The sequence below is a fragment of the Oncorhynchus masou genome, chromosome 17 (genome assembly GCF_036934945.1).
Source record: "Oncorhynchus masou masou isolate Uvic2021 chromosome 17, UVic_Omas_1.1, whole genome shotgun sequence".
Classification (NCBI taxonomy): domain Eukaryota; kingdom Metazoa; phylum Chordata; class Actinopteri; order Salmoniformes; family Salmonidae; genus Oncorhynchus; species Oncorhynchus masou.
In genome coordinates this window covers 45087351-45107545 of record NC_088228.1, presented here as the reverse complement: position 1 = coordinate 45107545, position 20195 = coordinate 45087351, and the positions used below count along the sequence as shown (strand labels likewise).

General features: G+C 41.5%; 1 protein-coding gene and 2 long non-coding RNA genes across 4 annotated transcripts; 2 read left to right on the top strand and 1 right to left on the bottom strand.

Moving 5' to 3' along the window:
- The first annotated feature begins 7703 nt into the window (after positions 1-7703).
- Positions 7704-8316, top strand: LOC135558232 (uncharacterized). Its single transcript, XR_010458337.1, has 3 exons — positions 7704-7795; positions 7873-7908; positions 8008-8316. It is a non-coding gene; the product is annotated as an uncharacterized LOC135558232 (long non-coding RNA).
- Positions 8317-8398: 82 nt separating this feature from the next.
- LOC135558231 (uncharacterized) lies at positions 8399-9722 on the top strand. 2 transcript variants are annotated; one of them, XR_010458335.1, is made up of 3 exons: positions 8399-8561; positions 8843-8944; positions 9039-9722. It is a non-coding gene; the product is annotated as an uncharacterized LOC135558231 (long non-coding RNA). The 2 variants fall into 2 exon arrangements; XR_010458336.1 differs by lacking the exon at positions 8399-8561 and adding an exon at positions 8641-8746.
- Positions 9723-14787: 5065 nt separating this feature from the next.
- Positions 14788-16547, bottom strand: LOC135558230 (E3 ubiquitin-protein ligase RNF114-like). Its single transcript, XM_064991959.1, has 4 exons — positions 16322-16547; positions 15520-15670; positions 15248-15354; positions 14788-14935 (listed from the first exon to the last, which is right to left on the bottom strand). Exons 1-4 carry the CDS (start codon positions 16495-16497, stop codon positions 14803-14805), a joined length of 567 nt encoding a protein of 188 aa, XP_064848031.1. The 5' UTR covers positions 16498-16547; the 3' UTR covers positions 14788-14802.
- Positions 16548-20195: the final 3648 nt, after the last annotated feature.

Below are 20195 nucleotides of genomic sequence, written 5' to 3'. Positions count from 1 at the left end.
GGGAAATTTTCTTGTTAATTATGTCGTGTCTTTGGCTATGCCGGATTAGTCATATTACATGCTATTCTATTAAATAATTTATTCGTAATTAATATTGCCTGATTGAGCTATGTAAATCATGCACATTTAATTAACCATAGAGTCGGGGCACCACAAAATAATATTTATAGAGCTGTTATCTTCCGAATAAACTCTTAAAGACCTAGTAATACTCTACATCAATAGCAGTCAATATTAATCGCCATCTTAATTCAGTCTCATCTGGAATTTGTAAATTCTTGGTTTATCTCTACGAACCCTGGCTAACAAGTTGAATCAGCAATACAAAATTGGGTTTAATTATTTATTTACTAAATACCTTACTAATCACACAGAATTATACATACACATAATTAAATCATAAATTACGTCATAAAGGAAAACGTCCCTAGAAGGCGGAACAGATATGACAGCTTGTGACACAAAAGAAAAGGGCTGGGTTTGAGTGAAAGAGCGGGAAGCCTGAGGATCAAAGGGCGAAGCTGTGCTATCATAAATACAGTATCTTATGCATTCTAAATTACCGCCCATTTGGAAAAGGAAAATGCAATAAATATTTACTCTGAGCTGCGCCTTGGTAGGTTGGTGGTAGATGGAAGGCCGTGTTGCCAAACTGAGTCCTTTGTCCTTTGAAGAATGTATATGGTGGTCAATTGGATACATCGTAGTAATGTCATTGTGTGGTAGACGGGATATTCTGTCTGTTCCTTCCTAACCTGCGTTTGCAACTGCTGTTGCTAACTCAACGGCTAGGAGATATCACCTCTGTAGTGAATAAGAGTTCAAATTCGTACCATTCGCAACCAAAGCTCACGCTGATGTTGGCTTCGTTCTGTAGTTACTAAATGAATCATTCTGACATTGGACCCTCGTCCTCACATCCTCGGAACAGGAGGTTACATTGTAATCAAGGCTTTACATAGGAAGGGAGAGGAGGGCGTGTTTGAAAAGTTTTATAGCCCATGTCCCTTCACAGGGGCGGGCCACTGATTGAGCATAGCTCTAACTTATGAAAACCCAAATATCACATTTTAGAAGCTAAAATCACATTTCATCCCATCACGAATAATTTCATATTCAAACATTTCAATTGAACAACAATTCCATGCGAATACGATAACTCTGATGTGTACATTTTCCACTGTAGATGCTATGTCTCGTATGAGAATGTCTTGTATGACAACTGAACTGTACCACCGCATATGTTCAATTGTTTGGATTAGCAGAATATAGTTTTTTTCCCCCACCTTCTGATGTTCCCAGAATCTCTGTGGTAACCAAGGGTTTTGCAAATGTAACATCAGTAGGGTAAAGAGAGGAAAAGGGGGGAAAGAGGTATTTATGACGGTCATAAACCTACCCAAAGGCCAATGTCATGACACTTACAACCTCATGCTAATCGCATTAGTGCATATTAACTCAACTGTCCCGTGGGAGGGACACCGATCTATAGAGATCCTTAACCTTTTGTGACTAGGGGGCAGTATTTTCATTTTTGGAAAAATAACGTTCCCATAGTAAACGGGATATTTTGTCAGGACAAGATGCTAGAATATGCATATAATTGACAGCTTAGGATAGAAAACACTCTAAAGTTTCCAAAACTGTAACAATATTGTCTGTGAGTTTAAGGCAATGCTACCAAATACTAATTGAGTGTATCCAACTTCTGACCCACTGGGAATGTGATGAAAGTAATAAAAGCTGAAATAAACAATTCTCTCTACTATTATTCTGACATTTCACATTCTTAAAATAAAGTGGTGATCATACCTGACCTTAGACAGGACATTTTTATTCGGTTTAAATGTCAGGAATTGTGAAAAACTTCATTGAAATGTTTTTGGCTAAGGTGAAACAGTTCAGTGGCTGGGGCTGGGGCTGGTCCATGGAATAAGCAGCAGTACCAGAGGAATCCATGACTTTACTACCCCCCCCGAGGTCAGGGCCAGTTGCAGCTGCCGAAGTTGCGGAGGAGGATTTGGGGGGAGGAGAGGAAACCACAGCTTAATCAATTGTCTAACAAACCTTTTGCAGAGCACTTTCGACACGCCAACTCCTTTCCACATGCCCACTAATGTCCTTTCGACACACCCCCTGACCCATACTCCGGTTTCCACATTGGGCTGCAGCTACCCCATTCTCCAAATAACTACCATCAATCATGCAGCTGTCAATGTTTTCACATATTGGACTGCCTGTTATTGGCAGCAGCTGTGTGTGTGTGTGTGTGTGTGTGTGTGTGTGTGTGTGTGTGTGTGTGTGTGTGTGTGTGTGTGTGTGTGTGTGTGTGTGTGTGTGTGTGTGTGTGTGTGTGTGCTGTCTCACACAATCTGGACTTTCTCCCCCTTTCTCCCTTTTTTGCTCCCTCTCTTCCCCCTGTCTTCGCCTTCCCTTCATCGACGGCACAAACAACAACAGTTGAGGAATCCGCTGAGTCAGCAATGGGCTGGCAGGTGTGTTAAATCCCCAAGTACTAAATTAGGACATCAAGATTGCAGAAACACTTCAGCTCTCATTTATCCCTCTTTAAATCAGAACTATTTACAGGCCCTGTGATTGGGTGGAGGCAACCTGTTGATTTTGCCCATACTTACAGGTCTAGGACTAGATTACAGACCTGAATCATAATCATAGCTGCTAGAGGGGAAGTGAGAAACTTAGATCAGTGTGTAGGTGTGACTTCACGTCATGCCAGTTTGTGTCGTTTTGAGGTAAATGAACCCTTCACTAACCTCGCTTCCTCACAGAGGTTCACACCTGGATTTTTCAGAAAGGAAAAACACAAACATACACTTAAAATATGTATTTTATCTCTGGCAAAACCTGCATTATATTCAAATAAGTTATTGAGAACAATTGCTCTTTTACCAGAGCAACCTGGTTATCATCAGCTGACACTAGGAGGTGGTACAGGTCTGTGTAGAGTGTCTTACCTTCTCGGGCTTTCTCCCTCTCCCTTTTCTCCACACACTGTGTGTGCGCATGGTTTTCAGTAAAAACAAACGTTTTGGACTTTTAAACTCAATGATAGTTGTTTTTGGCCAAGTTAGTTTTCAGGTTGTCTGGTTTCACTTCAAATCAATACATTATATAATTAATATTGTAAATCTGAATGTGAATACATTTAGTGATTTTTACGCTTAAAGGGTGTTTAACAGTTTGAGGAAATATTTTGGCAATTTGTCAACAGGTTAATGAATTGAACAGTTTCTCTCAAATTGTTTAAATATTGATGGATATAAATAATTGTATTCAAACTATTGGTCTCTCTCAACCGGTCTCTCTCTCTCTCTCTCTCTCTTTATCGGTCTCTCAATCTATTGGTCTCTCTCTTTATCAGTCTATTTCTCTCTCTCTCGGTTTCTCACTCTGTCTCTGTCTCACTCTCTCTATCTGTCTCTTTCTCTCTCTGTCTGTCTCTCTCTCCACCAACAACACACATTCAATAATGCGCTAGGAGAGATATATTTGTGCCTTCTTGGTTCCCCGGCTACAAAAGCAGTATTAAAAACTCCATACTGCTTCCAGGCCTATTGCAGCTCCTGTAGCCTTGGTTTCACCATGAAGCTCACGTTACAGACTATAATTTAACTTTAGAAGAAGCGCCGTGTGATTGAACTCTCCTCTCCTCATAGCACGCTAGTCACATGGACTTTTCCATGCTGTGGCAAGTCATTGTGTTGTTTTTCCATCCTGTGGGATGATCTATAGATTGAGTTTCCTGTATTGAACTATTTTTCTATTCTAGATATTGCTTTAGTGGTACCCTTAATTAACCAATTAACATCCTAAATAACCCTGTAATTGTTTATTGTCTAATGGTACAGTATATTGATATGTTTGTAATAAAATAGCAAAGCAAACAAAGCAAAAATCTGTCTACCCATTTCTGTATTTTCAGCAGTTTCCATTCAGTCCTTCTAAGCCCTACCTACAGAGATAGACAGATTAGGTGATGGTCCTTATTGCTGTATTTTCAGCAGTTTCCATTCAGTCCTTCTAAGCCCTACCTACAGAGATAGACAGATTAGGTGATGGTCCTTATTGCTGTATTTTCAGCAGTTTCCATTCAGTCCTTCTAAGCCCTACCTACAGAGATAGACAGATTAGGTGATGGTCCTTATTGCTGTATTTTCAGCAGTTTCCATTCAGTCCTTCTAAGCCCTACCTACAGAGATAGACAGATTAGGTGATGGTCCTTATTGCTGTATTTTCAGCAGTTTCCATTCTGTCCTTCTAAGCCCTACCTACAGAGATAGACAGATTAGGTGATGGTCCTTATTGCTGTATTTTCAACAGTTTCCATTCAGTCCTTCTAAGCCCTACCTACAGAGATAGACAGATTAGGTGATGGTCCTTATTTCCCTTACAGGTTTAGATGCTAAATGACCTAATTACAAAATCTAAAACAGTTATAAAATATTGATATACATTTAAATTCACACATAGAAGAAAGTACAAAATACCCCCAGAAATCTGAACATACAGTAGGTCAAAGAAAGCCAGGACATAAGAGAGAACGGGAATAAAGACACAAGTAATCGTAAATCTTTCCATGTCATCCACAAGATTATTGAGTGATGATGCACATGACTGCTCCTCTTATCTCTATACTCCTCTCTTCTCTGAATGCTCCGGAAATCCTGCAACAGAATTCGCTCTGGGAAATCAGATTACAAAAACGATTAATTATAAGGACACGGGATGCCTCGCCGATAGGAGGAGTTGGGAGAAAATACCAACAATATAATATTCCAAATTAAATTACACTTTTTATCATGTTATTTCCCAGTTATTGTCAGGATTTGGCCAGGGTTGTTCCGGGTTTTGGTCACTAGATGCCCCCATTGTGCTTTTTGACCTTATGTTTTTTCCCTTGTTCCCCATTATTATTTGCACCTGTGCCTCGTTTCCCCCTGATTGTATTTAAACCCTTAGTTTCCCTCAGTTCTGTGCTCTGTGTTTGTATGTTAGCACCCAGCCCTAGTGTTCTGTGTATTCTTGTCGATTCCGGTGGATGCTCTTGTGGAATTCTGTTTTTGTTTTTGAGTATCTCTTGAGGCTTTTTTGTGCTATTCCTACCACCTTTTGGATTTGACATTTTTGTATTGAAGGACTTCTCCTTTTTACTTTATTAAATACACCGTCTTAAGTACTGCTGTGTCTGCCTCATCTTCTGGGTTCTGCTGACTATTCGTGGCTCAGTTGGTTAAGTGACTGTTTCTCACTCTGGAGACCCAGGTTCGTAACCGGGTCCTGACAGTTATAACATATACACATTTTTATAGTGCACAAATGTTTATTTTTCTCATTTTGAAATATGAGTCATTGTGAGATGTTATAATAAAAGTATTGCTATTATTTTAAAATATTATTACCTGGCTGCGTTATAAAAAAAAAAATCTCAGATTTTACTGTCATTCACAGGACAAAAAACAATGTGTTTACAAACGGCGCAGTTTAATAACAAAAAACCCCACCGGAAACAGAACAATCAAATAATGGGTACATAACCTGACGCACACCAAATACAGACGTGCACAAGCACTTACAATAAACAATCACAGACAAGGACATGAGGGGGAACAGAGGGTTAAATACACACCAGGGCAGATGTGCACAATCACTTACAATAGACAATCACCGACAAGGACATGAGGGGGAACAGAGGGTTAAATACACACCAGGACAGACGTAAACAATCACTTACAATAAACAATCACAGACAAGGACATGAGGGGGAACAGAGGGTTAAATACACACCAGGGCAGACGTGCACAATCACCGACAAGGACATGAGGGGGAACAGAGGGTTAAATACACACCAGGACAGACGTAAACAATCACTTACAATAAACAATCACAGACAAGGACATGAGGGGGAACAGAGAATTAAATACACACCAGGACAGACGTGCACAATCACTTACAATAAACAATTACCGACAAGCACATGAGGGGTAACAGAGGGTTAAAAACACAACTTGTCATTGATGTGATTGGAACCAGGGGCCTGTTGCACAAAAGTAGAATTAAGACATCCGGGATAAATGACTCAGCTGAGCTCAATGAAGCCAAAACATGTGCGTCCAGGCTTAATTGGTTGCACAAAGACCAAGCCAGGATGAGCAGACACGGATTCATTAAGCCAGGTGAAACCAATCCTGGATAGGTGCGCGCTCACGGCTCACTCAAATAGACCCCGCCACAGATCACAGATTAACTGATTTACCATGGCAACTAGAGCCGCGTACTTTTCCCCGTCGGAAGCACAAATCCTCATGGAGGCATACGAGGAGGTAAAATATATAATTAAGAAGAAAGGCAACACCGCCACAGTGATAAAGCAAAGAGAAAAAGCGTGGCAAAGTATTGCAGACTGCCTGAATGCGTAAGTAGTGCACAATTACACACTCACCGCTCCGCTGAAACATCACAATTACAATTCAAATATTTAATTCACATCTCCAAAAATGCAGTTGTACTGTAATTATGAAACGGTTAAATTTTTAATTGAAATGCACTGCAGATATGAGTGAAATTGTGTAAAGTAACTCCATCACACTGTATAAAGCTATGATACATTTTTTGATATTTTTACTGAAAACAAGACAAAAATACCAAGTAATTTTTTGCAGTGTGACTCCATTAAATGTGTGTGTGTGTGTGTGTGTGTGTGTGTGTGTGTGTGTGTGTGTGTGTGTGTGTGTGTGTGTGTGTGTGTGTAGATTAAACATGAACGGGCCAAAACGGACATGGCAGCAGGTCAAAATCAAATACAAGAACATTCTGCAGAATGGTATGGTCCCTGACTAATATTTAACAAAGCACAAGCATATATTGTACCCAGAAGGTGCCTGCTCACACATTGTCTGTACTGTTTTAGCAGTGAAAAAGAATACCCACAGACAAGGCACGGGTGGTGGGTCACCAAAGGCTGACCTTACCCCAGCAGAGGACATGGCCTTGGAGCTAAATAAAGGCAGGCCCGTCTTAGAGGGGATCCCTGGGGGAAAGAGACGAGCATAGGTTCCTCCCAAGATGCCACCCGCTTCATTCAAGGTATGTCCTTCCATCTCTACATGGGATACAACCACATTCATATTGAATCAATTTGGACTGTCTGACTTTGGTTTACCTATTGCCTTGCAGTGTCTGGCAGCACTGTGTTCCTGTTAGAGCCACCAGCACAAGCACCAGACGATGCTGATCCAGTGAGTACTCCATCAAAGGCATACTGTAGGCCTGGCATGTCTTGTCTACTAGCTTCAATATGAATCCGATTAAATGTGATAGGGTGAAGGCCCCAGTGCAGCAGCAACAGCACATGATGGAGACGATGTTGAGGAGGAGACCATCTCTGGATTCCAGAAGGCATGAGGTATCATGTTAAGACTGTGAAAGTACTATTTACTCTACAATGGTGAGGAGTCCTCATCAAAATCAAAAAATCTAATTTATTTTACAGGACCCAGATGCTATACAGTGGGAAAACCAGCCTGGCAACATAGTGCGTATTAATAAAAGGACACCACATCCTGCCAAATTCCAGCTGCGCTAATTGTATTGTGTTCACAGAGCTCACAAGCTATCAGAAAGTTGTATGGCAACCACCTCCGGCGCCAAATAGAACTGGCAGACATGGACATTCAGTACAAGAAGAAAAAGATGGAAAATCTTGCACTGGAGTCCGAAATAAAAAAGAGGACAATTAGGAAACTGGACCTTGAAATAAAAAAAACTTGAGAGGGAGGTGAGATGCCTTCAATGTACACTGTATGCTAACTGTAACACAAATGTATTAATCATTATTTTTCTTTCCTCCCCCAGCTCCAAGAAGATGACACAGCTCAAAATAAAAATTAGGTATATTCTCGTAAAGTCAAGTGAGCCATGACATATGAGCTCTTATTGTGAGCACACAGGACGGTGGCATCTTTCTAAGTTTTTTTTTTATTTTCCCAGCAATCAGTACAACCAAGTCATCGTTATAAGGCATCGCCCTCTTTTGCCCACCCCCCCAGCACCAGGTGTGGCCACTAGCCTATATGAAGGCCCAAAATTGTGTGTTCCTTTCTGCTCTGACAATGGCATGCCCATTCGTGTGAGATGTGGTGGATGAAGAAGCACTTGTGCTGAGGAGAGCCTTCAGGCGAGAAAGGGTCTTCAGGGACCGGTTGGACCCACTGGCCTTCCCTGATGACCATCTATATGAAAGATACAGGTTTTCTGCAGATGGCATCAGGTATCTATGCAGACTACTGGGTCCCAGGATTAAGCACCCCACTGCACGGAGCCATGCACTGAGTGTGGAGCAAATGGTTTGTGTGGCCTTGCGCTTTTTGCTAGTGGAGCCTTCCTGTACTCAGTGGGGGATGCAGAACAGCTGAACAAGGCCACAATTTGCCGCACAATAAGGAGTGTGTGTCTGGCTATCAAAGCATTAGCAGATGTCTTCATCTCCTTCCCTGGCCACAGAAGACTCTGTGACATCAAAGAGGAGTTCTATAGGATTGCAGGTAAGAGGATCTACAAATTACAGGACAACTGTTAACACATAGTAGGATACTCATTACTTTGTGTGACCGGTTTCCCCAATGTCATTGGTGCAGTGGACTGCACACACATAAGGATAAAAGCCCCCTCAGGTGCCCATGAGGCCGATTTTGTGAATAGGAAATCCTTTCACAGCATTAATGTTCAGGTGAACATAACTTTTTGATATTGTCCATTGACGAACACTCTGCATTGCCAGTGATGTGCATTGATTGGTGTAATATTCCTCATCTTATGATTTCAGATGGTCTGCAATGCTGACTGTGTGATCAGCAATGTTGTGGCAAAATGGCCTGGCTCAGTCCATGACTCCAGAATCTTTCGGGCCTCTGAAATCTATCACAAGGTAAGCCACACAACCCCTATTTATAACCATCATGGCTGTGTCAAGAATATCACTGTGTTTATGATGTAGTAATGATGAGATTTTGTGTTGACAGGTGAATTCTCTGGTGTGTTGCTGGGAGACAGGGGGTATGGCTGCCAGCCTTTTCTCCTGACACCTTTCACAGACCCCCAGGAAGCACAGCAGGCCTACAACCATGCCCATGCCAGGACCAGGGCCAGAGTTGAAATGACCTTTGGCCTCCTGAAGGCACGCTTTCACTGCCTTCACAAATTAAGGGTCAGCCCTGTTAGGGCATGTGATATTACTGTGGCTTGTGCTGTCCTCCACAATGTGGCCTGCCTGAGGAAGGAGAGGGCCCCCAGAGTGCCACCAGCCATGGACTGGGACAATCCGGCAATCTTCCCTGATGACGACAGTGGTCGGCTGCTGAGGGACCAATATGTGTTGAATTATTTTAGTTAGTATGTGTGCTTTCAATTTTGGTTAAATATGTCCTGCGGTGGCAGAGGAATTTGGGTTTTTTGGGTTCGTTTTTTGACGAATTTGGCCTCTTATGATGTTTGTGCGGTATACTGTGTGTAATACAAGGCTGCAGGGAGGCTACTGCATCCATTCATTTGTCTGTTCAGTTGATGTGTATGGATTTGTCCTGCATTTATTTTAGTGTGCAGACATGCAGGGTGTGTATGTATCATTTTGTATAATATGCTTGGATTCTGTGCTTTCCATCTTGTAGAGTCACTGTGACTTCAGTTTCGAAAGGAGCTGATGGTTTACCTGCTTTGTTTTGTCCTTATTCAATAAATGAACATAATGTTACACATTGTGTTTTTATATTCATATGGAATGTGTATTTGTTTATATGACAGAGTACTAGGGCCACACTGAAGAAAAAGGATAAAGTCATACATTTATGAGGCTGGTTCTTTCTGCAGAAAAGCTACATATTGTTTTGATACTTATGACAATGTGATACTTAATATTCTGGCACATCAGCATGTCTTTGTTTATGAAACCATACTGAAGTACAATTTCACGAAATGCCCCACATCTGTCATTTTAACAACTGTCCTCCTTTAAAACAACTGGTTACAATATTATGACTTGTGTTTTTTTTCCCCTCTGTGGCCCTAATATTCTATCATTTTATATATAGCCTTATAGTCTATGGGAAACTGTAAATGATCTAATGATAGCAACATCTAAAAATCATTTTTTATCCAAAATCATTGAAATTAATGATCACAAACGTTTAAAAAATAACAGTGGGTCTAGATATATGTGATAACAATGTATAGTGAGCAGTGAAATAACTATTGGTTTCCATTTGTGGTGACTGCTGACTGACATTAGGGATGAGATTAAATAGATCCTGGAATTTAGCCTGGTCTGGAGCAGGCTAGCTCCACAGAATAAATCTCCATGGTAATTTATACCATAACATATCCTCCTGCCCCCTATCCATCTTTAGTGCAACCGGATTACGGATCAATTGAGCCAGGATCACCAAGATATCCTGGCTTAATCCCTTATCCTAGTTTTGTGCAACAGGCCCCAGGTGTGATGGAAGACAAGACAAAACCAAAGGAAAATGAAAAGAGGATTAGCGATGGCTAGAAGGTCGGTGACTTCGAACACCGCCCGAACAAGGAGAGGGACCAACTTCGGCGGAAGTTGTGACATTATTATTTCTATGGAAGCAATAATTCCTCATTTAAATTAATCAAATAGAAACCATTCTACACAGGCAGTTAGAAAAGCCAAGGCTAATTTTTTTTAGCAGAAATTTGCTTCCTGCAACACTAACTCAAAAAAGTTCTGGGACACTGTAAAGTCCATGGAGAATAAGAACACCTCCTCGCAGCTGCCCACAACACTGAAGATAGGAAACACTGTCACCACTGATAAATCCACTATAATTGAGAATTTCAATAAGCATTTTTCTACGGCTGGCCATGCTTTCCACCTGGCTACTCCTACTCTGGTCAACAGCACTGCAACTCGCCCAAGCCTTCCCCATTTCTCCTTCTCCCAAATCCAGTCAGCTGATGTTCTGAAAGAGCTGCAAAATCTGGACCCCTACAAATCATCTGGGCTAGACAATCTGGACCCTTTCTTTCTAAAATGATCTAACGAAATTGTTGCCACCCCTATTACTAGCCTGTTCAACCTCTCTTTCGTGTCATCTGAGATTCCCAAAGATTGGAAAGCAGCTGCGGTCATCCCCCTCTTCAAAGGGGGGACACACTCTTGACCCAAACTGCTACAGACCTATATCTATCCTACCCTGCCTTTCTAAGGTCTTCGAAAGTCAAGTCAACAAACAGATTACCGACCATTTAGAATCTCACCATACCTTCTCTGCTATGCAATCTGGTTTCAGAGCTGGTCATGGGTGCACCTCAGCCACGCTCAAGGTCCTAAACGATATCTTAACCGCCATCGATAAGAAACATTACTGTGCAGACGTATTCATTGATCTGTCCAGGGCTTTCGACTCAGTCAATCACCACATCCTCATCGGCAGACTCGACAGCCTTGGTTTCTCAAATGATTGCCTCACCTGGTTCAACAACTACTTCTCTGATAGAGTTCAGTGTGTCAAATCGGAGGGTCTGCTGTCCGGACCTCTGGCAGTCTCTATGGGGGTGTCACAGGGTTCAATTCTTGGACCGACTCTCTTGTCTGTATACATCAATAATGTCGCTCTTGCTGCTGGTGAGTCTCTGGTCCACCTCTACGCAGACGACACCATTCTGTATACTTCTGGCCCTTCTTTGGACACTGTGTTAACCTCTAGCGTCGAGCAATCCCGTATCCGGGAGCGTAATCATAGCCTCAAGCTCATTACCATAACGCAACATTTCCTATTCATGAAAATCGCTAATTAAATTAAATAAATATATTGAAACACAAGCTTAGCCTTTTGTTAACCACACTGTCATCTCAGATTTTCAAAATATGCTTTAACCAAAGCTTCACAAGCATTTGTGTAAGAATATTGATAGCCTAGCATAGCATTAAGCCTAGCATTCAGCAGGCAACATTTTCACAAAAACAATTAAAGCATTCAAATAAAATAATTTACCTTTGAAGAACTTCGGATGTTTTCAATGACGAGACTCTCAGTTAGATAGCAAATGTTCATTTTTTCCAAAAAGATTATTTGTGTAAGAGAAATAGCTCCGTTTTGTTCATCACATTTGGCTAAGAAAAAAAAAGTCAACACAACGTCAAACTTTTTTCCAAATGATCTCCATAATATCGACAGAAACATGGCAAACGTTGTTTAGAATCAATCCTCAAGGTGTTTTTCACAATTCTATTCGATGAAAAATCATTCCTGGCAGTCGGTTTCTCATCAGAGGGAAACGGAAAAATACTGCAGCTGGAGATTACGCAATAATTGCGACGGAGGACACCAAGCGACCACCTGGTATATGTAGTGTCTTATGGTCAATCTTCCAATGATGTGCCTACAAATACGTCACAATGGTGCAGACACCTTGGGGAAAACGTGGAAAAGGTAAGCTGACTCCAAGCTCCTCCACAGCCATATAAGGAGTCATTGCCATGAGGCGGTTTCAAAAAATGCGGCACTTCCTGATTGTATTTTTATCTGGGTTTTTTCTGTAACATCAGTTCTGTGGCACTCACAAATAATATCTTTGCAGTTTTGGAAACGTCAGTGTTTTCTTTCCAAAGCTGTCAATTATATGCATAGTCGAGCATCTTTTCGTGACAAAATATCTAGTTTAAAACGGGAACTTTTTTAATCCCAAAATTAAAATGGTGCCCCCGATATCCAAGAAGTTAACGTGTTCATGCTACACGTTCCCCAAGGGCACCCCCCCACCAACTCAACTCAAAAAGTGGTGCACAGAATGCAAAAATATTCTTAGAAATATTTAACCTCCACACATTAACAAGTCCAATAGCTCAAATGAAAGATAAACACCTTGTTCATCTACCCAGCGAGTCAGATTTCTAAAATGTTTTACGGCGAAAACATAGCACATATGTATGTCAAACCACCACAAAGACACAGACGATATGTAGCCATTTTGTAAAACAAAAGATGCAATCACAAACGCAGGATTAAAAGAAAAATAATTCACTAACCTTTTGAAAATCTTCATCAGATGACAGTAATAGGACATGTTACACAGTACATTTATGTTTTTTTCAATAATATGCAATTTATATCCATAAATCTCCGTTTACATTGACGCCATGTTCAGAAAATGCTAAAAAATGTCCGGAGGAATTATAGATAACTCCTACAGATAACGCCAGATAACAGCAATACACATCATACACTTTGACTAAATATACATGTTCTACATATAGTTAGAAAGATACACTGCTTCTTAATGCAATTGCTTTGTCAAATTTCTTTTTAACGTTACAGAAATCGTTTACTATTCAATAATCTGAGACGGCGCTCAGACATAAGCAATATTTCTCCGCTATGTTGGAGTCAACAGAAACACAAAATTACAATATAAATATTCCCTTACCTTTGATGGTCTTCGATCAGAATGTAGTGGAAGGAGTCATACTTACCCAAAACATTGTTTGGTTTCAAGTCGTGTGTCTTTGTATTAGTACATGCGACAAGTTCCAGCTGAAATGCATCGAAAATGACTTCTGGTCCTGAACAGTTGCGCATCAAAACTTCAAAATGACATATTATATGTCGACTAAACTGGTCAAACTAAGTGCAGAATCAAGCTTTAGGATGTTATTAACGTACAAAACAATTGGCGATTCAACCGGACAAAAGCAATTCCTCTCAGACAATCTGGAACGGAGGAATGACTGTGTACAATTCGCGCCCGAACGCGCATCTATTTTCTCGCGATACCCACTATTTTGCCTGCCAAATGGTCAAAGCTCGCGGGATTTGCACAATTAAACGCTCTACTGATAGAAGACATCTCGCGGAAGACATAGAAACTGTTCCCAGATCCATAGCTGGTTGGGAAGGGTGGGGGCGATGACGTCAAATTTGGCCCAACTTTCTGAATGAGAAAACTAGTTTGGAAGATTGGCTGCCCTGTGAGTTCTGCTATACATACAGACATAAATCAAACGGTTTTAGAAGCTTTAGAGTGTTTTCTATTCAATAATTATTATATATGCATATATTAGCAATTTTGGACAGATTTCTTTTCAGTTTACTATGGGCACGCAATTCATCCAAACGGGGCACTATTGTCCCGAGCCTTAACAGGTTTTAACAACCCTCCAGGCAAGCTTCAATGCAGGTTCCTGGTTTGAGTCAGCCCAAGATGATTAACCTGACGATGGGATGATATGCCATGAATATAAACAAATACTTGAACACTTCTCAGTCGGTCACGGGCCGGTACCAGTTGACACCTTTATAAGTTTATGTATTTTTATCAGCCACAAACCATCAATTACCAGCTAATGGGTCAATTACCGGCTAACGGAAACACCGTTACAGAACTAGACATTCTCATGCCCCCCAACCTCCACCACCTCCGTGTTTCTTGGAAGCCGCTATCTATGACCATGACACTCTGGCAGGTACAGAATGACGGATGAGCATAGTGAAGCAGCGCAATAGACTCTTTCACACTCTCTCACAGGGCCCTTAGTACCGGATTTTACAAGCCATCCCCATTTAATTTCCCTTCTTACTTTCTCCCTCGCTCTTGACTTTCTGTCAAGCTCATGCTTATTTCTCCCCCTCTCTGCATCTCATGTTACTGGCTGAGTCAAGCCATCATAGACATAGCTAACAGTAACACACCATCTTTGTCCTCACGTTTCAAACAATCAATGAAAAATGCTTGAGGGAAACTAATTGTCAGGTGAGTCATGTTTCACTGAAGACCCCTTACCACGTGGCGCGTGTCCCGGGCATGCTGGGAAGTGCAGTGCTCCACCAGGCCGTCCTGGTCCAGGTTCTGGTAGTTACAGTAGGGGCATGAGAAAGTGAAGCGGTTCGGCATAGGGCTGGGGAGACAGAGGAGAAGTGGAATGAGGACATGTCACTGGATATGTTTAGGTCTCTTTTGTATATATTATATAACCATGATCCCTCTGGGTTTGTGTTATTTCCATGAAACCCAATCACAGCGTTTATGCAAAAGTCAAAGCCACCAGTCAATAAATACATTAGGATATTGAGAGCCATTACAAAGTTGAGAACCTATAAAGATGGGTTGATTAACACATACTGAGAGGCAGAGAATATTACACTATGACCATATATGGATAATTGCACAGCATATCAAAGCTGCTGTACCACCATCCTCCACTTCTCACCCAATAATGTTAGGCTGGGTCTGGGCAGTGGTCCTGACCCCCTCCTCAATATACTCCTGGTACTTGGAGCATGCTGCCGTGTGGCCTCTCATCTGGGATAGACCCACCTGAATGTCGAGAAAACACAAGGCATCAATGCTAATGGTAGTGCACTTTATTTAAAAACATAGACAGACTTATCCACATTTATAATAGAGCATTCACTCACTTATCTTAATTCCTTTGACTATTCACATTGTTTTACAAACTGACAGACTGCTGGACACACACACCTGTGCTCCACAGCCCTTGCAGGCCGCCATTGAGGTGTGTATGAGGGCCTCTAGGTCAGTGGCTTTGGCCCAGTGGCCCAATGGTGCCCTACACACGGCACACACTGGCTTCTGGGGCCGCAGGCACTCCTGCAGACAACTTTGACAAAACCTGGGTGGAGGGAGAAGGGAAAGGAGATCGAGATGTTGCAAGTCATTCATAGGCTAAAATGAAAGCAAACATAGAGCCATCGTATTACAGAAGGAAAACGAAACTTAGACGTCTGGTATGACAAAACCAAACATTGCTGTTGATTATTGAACCACTATGTTCCTCACTGACAATTGCTTTCTTCACTCTGTGAAATTAGAGGACGGTACGAGTAGAATGTGTTTTGTTGATAAATTCACTTCCTGATACAAACGAAAGACCTGTCCGCTGAGGACATTGGGCGTTGTAGTTCTTTACATATCTACAGAATGCATTCTAATATAATTTAACTACAAAGGCCACAATTCAATTGAAGCCCATTTCTTGATGTAAACAAAACTGAAAGTAAAGCATAGATTTATGAACATGCAAATATATTACCAACATATAACATTGAAAGCCAAAAGGAAACATTAAATGGCAAGTTAAATATGATTTCCTGTCAGTAAGTTAGCTTGCCGGATCACATACATGTTCAATCCCTTAGCTAGCCAGCTCACAACACAGGTATCTTGCTGGTTGACGCCAGACAAGCTCGTTAGCTTGAACTTGGATGATGTCTAGCTAGCTACGTTCACAGACAAAATTTGATATTTGTGTAAAGATACTCACGTATGTCCACATTGTGTTGTAACAGGGCTATCGAAAATCTCGAGACAAACCGGACATACGAACTCTGTCCCGTCCCTGTCGCCCCCAGAAACATTTTTATTCTGCTGTGCGGAGCTAAAAGACCCTAGCATCGCCATTTCTTCTCTTCTCTGTCGGGTGGTGAAAAGGAGGAGCATCCCTAGCTTTTTTGCTGTTGAAGTTAGACAGATTTGGTCATCTTGAGCTGTGTTCAGCAGGGGTGTATTCACTGGAAACCAAAGAGAAGCAAACGGAACGAAACAGGGCGGGACCTTCCTGGATTTCTCCAATAGAAACTCTCTTTGTTGCAAAACCTTTTCGAAAATATTTTGCTACGGGTGTGTACAGTACAATGGTAATGCCGGAGAAGACAGTGTTTGCAGGATATATTGGCAAGGGTGTTGTTAGTCCAGAGAAGTCGAGTGCCGTCAAACTGTGTCAATATATACTCCAAACACCGGCTTCGAGGGCAATATAACTTTTATACGGGTTACCAATATATGTAAATAATGATTGACATATTTTCATTAACGTTATTTTGATTAATTTATTCATACTATTTCATCCTTCCACAAGATATAGTCCCGACACAAATCTAGGGTTGCTCCCCAAGCCAACTAGTTGCTTGTTCTATCGGTTCTGTGTCTATGGACGCGTCCCATTCGTTCAGTCTTGTTGTTCTGTATCTATGGACGCGACCCAGTCGTTCAGTCTTGTAGTTCTGTATCTATGGACGTGACCCAATCGTTCATTCTATTGGTGCTGTATCTATGGACGGACCCAGTCGTTCAGTCGTGTTGTTCTGTATCATGTGACGCGTCCCAGTCGTTCAGTCTTGTTGTTCTGTATCTATGGACGCGTCCCAGTCGTTCAGTCTTGTTGTTCTGTATCTATGGACGCGACCCAGTCGTTCAGTCTTGTAGTTCTGTATCTATGGACGTGACCCAATCGTTCATTCTATTGGTGCTGTATCTATGGACGGACCCAGTCGTTCAGTCATGTTGTTCTGTATCATGTGACGCGTCCCAGTCGTTCAGTCTTGTTGTTCTGTATCTATGGACGTGACCCAGTCGTTCAGTCTTGGTTTTCTGTATCTATGGATGCAACCCAGTCGTTTGTTCTAAATGTTCCATTGCCATACTGGCTGGCAACGATCGTATCCCTTGTTTGCTAGCTAGCCAAATACGGCTAACTTACAGTCAAGTCAAAAGTTCAGGAGAGTAGTTCAGGAGAGCTAGCTGACAACACAGCTAACACAATCACTTCAAACATGGAAGCTGTAAAGACTGCAAACTAGCTGCACTTCATTTCGTTTTACCTTTTGTAAATTGACATGTCTTTGTATATATCCATAAAAATTATGCCATCTGATTCATGATTTTGACTGGCTGAGAAACGCTGCCTGTCTGTCTCCTACCCAACTTCTACACATTCATTACTACGGGACAGCTGGAGATCGAATTTGAAAATTGAAACAATGTAGCAAGTGTTGGAGAGACAGACAGCAAGGTTTATACAAATATCCAATGTTGAAAACTAAATGTTAGTCGAAAAGAAATGTTAAATAATGTCTAGATGCTTTTTATAGTGGAGATTTATAGTACCTTCTCCGCTATGCAATCTGGTTTCCGAGCTGGTCATTGGTGCATCTCAGCCACACTTAAGGTCCTAAACTATAACCATAACTGCCATCGATAAGAGACAATACTGTGCAGCCGTATTCATGGACCTGGCCAAGGCTTTCCACTCTGCCAATCACCACATTCTTATCGGCAAACTCAACAGCCTTGGTTTCTCAAATGACTGCCTCGCCTGATCCACCAACTACTTCTCTGATAGAGTTCAGTGTGTCAAATCGGAGGGCCTATTGTCCGGGCCTCTGGCAGTCTCTATGGGGGTGCCACAGAGTTCAATTCTCAGGACGACTCTCTTCTCTGTATACATCAATGATGTTGCTCTTGCTCCGGGAGATTCCCTGATCCACTTCTACGCAGACACAACCATTCTGTATACTTTTGGCTCTTATTTGGACACTGTGCTAACTAACCTCCAGACGAGCTTCAATGACATACAACTCTCCTTCCGTGGCCTCCAATTGCTCTTAAAAACAAGTAAAACTAAATGCATGCTCTTCAACCGATCGCTGCCTGCACCTGCCCGCCTGTCCAATATCACTACTCTGGACGGCTCTGACTTAGAATACGTGGACAACTACAAATACTTAGGTGTCTGGTTAGACTGTAAACTCTATTTCCAGACCCATATCAAACATCTCCAATCCAAAGTTAAATCTAGAATTGGCTTCCTATTTCGCAACAAAGCATCCTTCACTCATGCTGCCAAACATACCCTTGTAAAACTGACCATCCTACCAATCCTCGACTTTGGCGATGTCATTTACAAAATAGCCTCCAATACCCTACTCAACAAATTGGATGCAGTCTATCACAGTGCAATCCGTTTTGTCACCAAAGCCCCATATACTACCCACCATTGCGACCTGTAAGCTCTTGTTGGCTGGCCCTCGCTTCAAACTCGTCGCCAAACCCACTGGCTCCATGTCATCTACAAGATGCTGCTAGGTAAAGTCCCTCCTTATCTCAGCTCGCTGGTCACCATAGCATCACCCACCTGTAGCACGCGCTCCAGCAGGAATATCTCTCTGGTCACCCCCAAAACCAATTCTTTTTTTTGGCTGCCTCTCCTTCCACTTCTCTGCTGCCAATGACTGGAACGAACTACAAAAATCTCTGAAACTGGAAACACTTATCTCCCTCACTAGCTTTAAGCACCAACTGTCAGAGCAGCTCACAGATTACTGCATCTGTACATACCCCACCTATAATTTAGCACAAACCACTACCTTATTTGCTCCTTTGCACCCCATTATTTTTATTTCTACTTTGCACATTCTTCCACTGCAAATTTACCATTCCAGTGTTTTACTTGCTATATCGTATTTACTTCGCCACCATGGCCTTTTTTTGCCTTTAAATCCCTTATCTCACCTCATTTGCTCACATCGTATATAGACTTGTTTATACTGTATTATTGACTGTATGTTTGTTTTACTCCATGTGTAACTCTGTGTCGTTGTATGTGTCGAAATGATTTGCTTTATCTTGGCCAGGTCACAATTGTAAATGAGAACTTGTTCTCAAATTGCCGACCTGGTTAAATAAAGGTGAAATAAAAAAATAAAAAATAAAATGTTATGTTATTCTCTTCTTACCTTTCTTATCCATTATGAATCTAAAAATCAAATTAGTCATTTTTAGCTTACTATATTTTAAATGTTCTCAATAAAACTATTCCAGCCATCATGAAAGCCATTTCAAGAAAACACTGGTGAAACAACATTGTATTTATTCATTCAACCAAAAGCGGTCACATCAATTAAACAAACAATAATTAATCTGTAAAATAATTCCCAAATTTATTTAAGATTATTTTGGCAACAGTCAGAGCATTTTATTATCATTCAACATTGAGATGAATGAGTATCTAGGCACACTGTCAGCACACTGTGAGATACAGTATGTGGCGTTTTGCTACCTTAGAGGTAGTGGAGCTCCATGCTTCCTTCCTTCCCCAACACAGAATTAATGAGTCCAATGCATTATGGCCAATATGCATAATCCCCCTGCATCAGCACTGTACTGGCATTTATGTGAGTTCTGTGAGATAGCTGGTACTTGTCTGTCTGTCTCTGTGTTGGCAGCCTTTGAGTGGTCAACAATGTCTTGGTCCTCCTTTTGCTGCTATAACTGCCTCCACTTTGGGAAGGCTTTCCACTAGATGATGGAACATTGCTGTGGGCACTTGCTTCCATTCATCCACAAGAGCTTTACTGAGG

Excerpts from the sequence above, each read along its gene's own strand:
- LOC135558230 (XM_064991959.1), bottom strand. The coding sequence starts at position 16,497 with ATGCTCCTCCTTTTCACCACCCGACAGAGAAGAGAAGAAATGGCGATG. Across the intron at positions 15,355-15,519 it reads GCAAGGGCTGTGGAGCACAG|GTGGGTCTATCCCAGATGAG; the intron begins GTGTGTGTGTCC and ends CTCGACATTCAG. Across the intron at positions 14,936-15,247 it reads ACCCAGCCTAACATTATTGG|CCCTATGCCGAACCGCTTCA; the intron begins GTGAGAAGTGGA and ends CTGTCTCCCCAG.